The 4,847-nt window shown below is 38.2% G+C and overlaps 1 protein-coding gene across 1 annotated transcript; it reads left to right on the forward strand.

Moving 5' to 3' along the window:
* Positions 1 to 1,442: 1,442 nt before the first annotated feature.
* Positions 1,443 to 3,623, forward strand: LOC134648405 (uncharacterized). The gene is made up of 4 exons (XM_063502926.1): positions 1,443 to 1,521; positions 2,164 to 2,360; positions 2,808 to 2,943; positions 3,540 to 3,623. Exons 1-4 carry the CDS (start codon positions 1,450 to 1,452, stop codon positions 3,606 to 3,608), a joined length of 474 nt encoding a protein of 157 aa, XP_063358996.1. The 5' UTR covers positions 1,443 to 1,449; the 3' UTR covers positions 3,609 to 3,623.
* The last annotated feature ends 1,224 nt before the right edge of the window (positions 3,624 to 4,847 follow it).

Genomic DNA, 4,847 nt, shown 5'->3' on the forward strand with positions numbered 1-4,847 from the left:
AGTAGAGGAATTACGCAAACTTACATTCCTAAGCTTACACTAAAATAAACTGACATATTCGACGTACATTTCAAAACAAATTTGTACCTTAATAATAATGTAATAAGGCGCATTTTTGTTTTGAAAATTGTAAAGATTATGGTCGTTTTGGTACCAAAGTACCTCCACCGGAATGAAGCTAACTGTATTAAAATAAGGTTAGAGTTTTAGAGTGATTGAGTTTTTTTTATTTTTGTATTGCTCAAAGTGTAATTTAATTTGTAACCATGTGTTTGTACGTTTTCGTGTATATTCCCGTAACGATGATATGATACCATTGTAAGTGCAGTGTATAATATTTAACTATATAATTTATTTATTAATTTGCAAAATGGTTTTTATTTCATGACCCTCCCTCAGACGAAAATGCGACCTATGCATATAAGCGTAGGGTTGAAAATTAGGTATCCTGTCCTAACGTCGGCCACCGGTCGTATCGCTAGGGCTCATTTAGACGGCGCGCGAACTCGTATACGATTTTAGTTACATTGCGGACCAATTGAGGTTGCAACAATTCAGCCGACCGATCAAATGACGCAATGTAATGAAACTCGCATGCGAGTTCTCGCACCGTCTAAATGAGCCCTTACCCTCTGGGCACTGAAGTAACGGCCCCGTTTTTTTGCCGAGGTGTCACTCTAACGCAGCGGTTCTCAATCTTTTTTTTGACGGAACCCTTTTGGAAAGCGAAATACTTGATGGAACCCTACAATACGGTGGCGGCATAGTAAAATTTTTCGAGGCGACTAAAGCATAGTGTTCTAAATTCTTGCGGAACCCCTGCAGGGGTGTCGCGGAACCCTAGGGTTCCGCGGAACACACTTAGAGTACGGCTGCTCTAACGTCTAGACTAGACTATAATATAAAAATATTTCCTGGCCAATTTAGTTATAGACCATTTTGATCATTTTAGTGAGTACAAGTTGGCACTATTACACTTACTGATACTGTTTGTTGTGGCAACAAGGAGTTGTGAAGGAGGAATGTACAGTCGACTAACATAAAATGTAGAAAATTGTATCATTCCGGCGTAATAAAGTTGTTTTTTAACGGCAATCACCTAGCCAAACAATTTCAATTCTGAAATTAGAAAGAACTTACATCAAGAACATACATTGGTGGACCTTATTACAAAAGGCATAAGGTCCACCGATGTACAGTTAACAGTGTAGGGTGTAGGCGATAGTATTACTGTTCAATAATTACGTGTTCTTTTAACACTACAAATAATGATATCCCATTTTGCAAGATATTAACTTATTTAACGTAGATGAGTTAGATGACTGTACATGAGGTACACACACAAATAAAATAGGTCACTGTTAACTTAGCAACTATAATTGATTCAACAACGCCTACTTTCATTTGAAAACAGTTCACAACACACAAGTTCAATTCTACAAGTTCGCTATGTTGTCACGTCGGGAAAAACTGTACGTTCAGCCTTGGGAGGAAAGAAGGTTCCAGGACCATAGATCAAAGGTAAGTTACTCATTCGCAGATACCTATAGATTTTACTTTTATTAAGGTAAGTTAGTACCTAAGAATTCGAACCTGTTAAGGTACCTGAACCAATGAAGACCCATCGTGAACCCATTTACACGAGTATGAAATCTTTCTAGAGCAGATATCATAGATTTTACGCTTATCCTAGCCCTAGATACAACCGTTGTAAATTTAATGTAGTCGGAATACCTATATCGTAATCACCTAAATAACCATACGAGTAAACCGTAAACATTTTTAGAAGCACTTTCACCATGACCGCACTTCCCCAGTAAGAAGAGGGAAATGTTGATCATGGTAGGACTTCCAACTCTTTATTTACGGTCAGAATAGGCGAAGTTACTCTTATCGGTGGATTTGCTCCGAATGATTACATTAGTCGTAGTAAAATTGGACTTTGAATTAAGAGTTTTAATTTTTTGCTTTAGAGCGTAAATATCCATAGTTGAATCATCATCGACTAAGTAATTCTAAATTAGAGTTTTGAGCGTAGCGAGAGGTTCAAAAAGCCAATAACTTTGGTCTCGTGTGCTACCTACAACTGTTAATACCCTGGTGCGAGAGTATAATAGACAATAAACCTAGATGTCCTAGGTCAAAAATTCTTGTATTGCCAAGGTCCGCTCAGCGCTTCCCGCTATAGACGACCGCCCCCCGCCCCCGCGCGCCCACGTCGCCGTCAAGCTGAAGAAGTACCAACGAGAGGCCGACCGAGCCCGCAAGATAGAGCGAGACAACTATAGCCTGCTGCAGCGGCTCTCTTCCATCATGAGGACTAAGCGGCTCGACAACTGCTGGGAGACGCCACTGCCCAAGTAGGTGTACCTACTTATTACCTATGAAAGCTAGTGGTATACTTATTTTCTACTCATCGACTAGTACTACGACTAGAGTTAGACCAAGTTAAGTCTGCAGCGATTTTGATAGCACAGACTGCAAGTGTTAAAATTACACTTACACAGAATCAGAATTGTTTATTGCACTCATATTAGTATACAGATCTTAAAACTATTTAGTAGTTCCACATGAACCCTGTAAGGGTATAGCAATATGCTTAACACTAACTTATGAGATAACATGCATTATAGGCTTAAGCCAATTCCTAAGAGCTTACACAGTCTGTGCTATTAAAATCGCAGCCAACTTGGCTTGATTAAGACTTCGTATACCTACCAAACTACAATCGCATACTTTTCAGTATGAGTTCCCGACTTGATTACTAAATTATTTAAAAATTCTCATAATCATCAATTTATCGCCAGTTTTCGTCACAAAGTGGGCATATTCTACGAAGAAGATGCGCTGAGCGGGCGCGTGGCGGCGCGGGCCTGCTCGCAGGTGTCCGAAGATTGTTCATATACGGGGCATGTTAAATGCTTCGCCTGCTACCAGAAGAGGGTACGTTCATAGAGAAATATAGTAAGCCAAGAGTGCTCACTCCATACATCAGTTCAGACTATTAATTTCAGTGTCTACATCTAGCATCGAGTAGCGGAACTATCAGTAATGCCACTTGACAATAGATGTAGCACCGACCGGAAAGTCTTATCTCAATCTCAACGGCATAAGACTTTCCGGTCGGTGCTACATCTATTGTCAAGTAGCAGTACTGATAGTTCCGCTACTCGATGCTAGATGCTAAGTCTTTTTGGTAGTAAAACTGATGTATGGAGTGAGCACTCTATGTATTTTTTTATCTATGGTTTCAAGTATGTTTTATGAGTCTAAATAACAGTATCATGTCATCAAAAAAAAATGTGTCCCTTTCCTAACACTGCTAGAATGGACAGTGCTATCAGTTGCAAAATTTGAGGCCACTACTTCGCCTTCAGTTAATATACCTATTCCTAAGCGTGCTTTAAACAATAACATTAAGGTTTAAGAGTAGCCAGTCGACTGTCGCGGCATGTTAATTATTTTTCATACCGAAAAAAACGACATCATATGTGATTAAATTCATTTCTCATACAAGTAATATAATCTATTTGTTACAGAAAACCGTGCTCCAGCTGAATAAAGTGTACGGCACACGCTCCTCTTCCTCTACCCTGCCTTCTATCTGACTGATTTATTAATATAAATAATAGAATTATTCAATATAATGTAACTTTTTTGGTACACCATTTATATAGCAAGGTTTGTACCTGCGTGACATTGTATCGGCCACACTGTTAACTGTACATTGGTGAACTTTATGCCTTTTGTAATAAGGTCCACCGATGTAGTGTTGCTGTTTATACCTATTTGTGATGTGTGTATCACGTGTGAATCAAATTTTGTATCATAAACAAAACAATAAACTGATATACTGTCTAAAAATATTTTCGTGATACATACCCTTTATTCCTCCAGGAACAGAAAGTTGAATTCTCATAATGTTGAATTATCGAAATGTTGGATTCCCAAAATGTTGAATTCTTAAAATGCTAAATCTCAAAATGTTCCTATTTTTAGGCGGTTTGCCCTTCGGGCACCTGAAGCTACCTAACAAACCTAACCTAACCTACCTACGCTTTTTTCCCCAAAGTATAATGTTTTCACGGATATCAGACTAAATCAATCTATCTCCGTCTAGTTAAGTTCAGGAGGAAATGGTTCTTGGAAAACCTTGCGGAAAAGTATACATTTTGAGAATTCAACTTTTTAATATTTCAACATTATAAGAATTCAACATTTTGCGAAACTAAAAAAAATCTACATTCTGGGAAAGTCAACATTTCAGGATTTCAACATTTTAGGAATTCAACTTTCTGTTCCTGGACGCTTTTATTGTGCTGAATACTTTTCTTAGGAAATGACCAGTGGTGGAGCGTCCATAGAACTCGATTCCCATCGGCTTGCCTATTTAGAGACATCTGAGCCTTTATTCTAGAAATTCCAAAGAAGCAGCGAGCCACATAAACTTCGGCTTGCCTAGTGAGAATTTTTGGCACGCCGCTAAGTATTTATCTCTAATGAGCCTCAACTCAAAAAAATAGTTTCTGTCGTGCTGATTAATGTGACACTATTGAAATAAAAATAAAACAAGCATTAAATTGGACAGAATTTATTGATATAGATACAAATGGGCTCAATGTCATACTGAACATAATTTCATAGAGCCTACGCTCTTACGTTCTGAGTTAAAATGAAACATAAATACTATGTTATATCAAAAGCTGTCGATGCATACGCTAGTAACTCACGACGCTTCCATTAAAGCTATTTGAGTCATACAGACGTAGAAAACCGAAATGTCTCTTCCGTTACCGAAAATTAAGTGCACTGAATTTTTTTTTGCCGCAACATAGCGCCCAAAAATA

This window comes from Cydia amplana, chromosome 5 (genome assembly GCF_948474715.1).
Source record: "Cydia amplana chromosome 5, ilCydAmpl1.1, whole genome shotgun sequence".
NCBI lineage: Eukaryota > Metazoa > Arthropoda > Insecta > Lepidoptera > Tortricidae > Cydia > Cydia amplana.

Coding starts and splice junctions, on each gene's coding strand:
- LOC134648405 (XM_063502926.1), top strand. CDS start 1,450: ATGTTGTCACGTCGGGAAAAACTGTACGTTCAGCCTTGGGAGGAAAGA. Junction 1,522..2,163: donor TCCAGGACCATAGATCAAAG/GTAAGTTACTCA, acceptor TGTATTGCCAAG/GTCCGCTCAGCGCTTCCCGC. Junction 2,361..2,807: donor TGGGAGACGCCACTGCCCAA/GTAGGTGTACCT, acceptor ATTTATCGCCAG/TTTTCGTCACAAAGTGGGCA.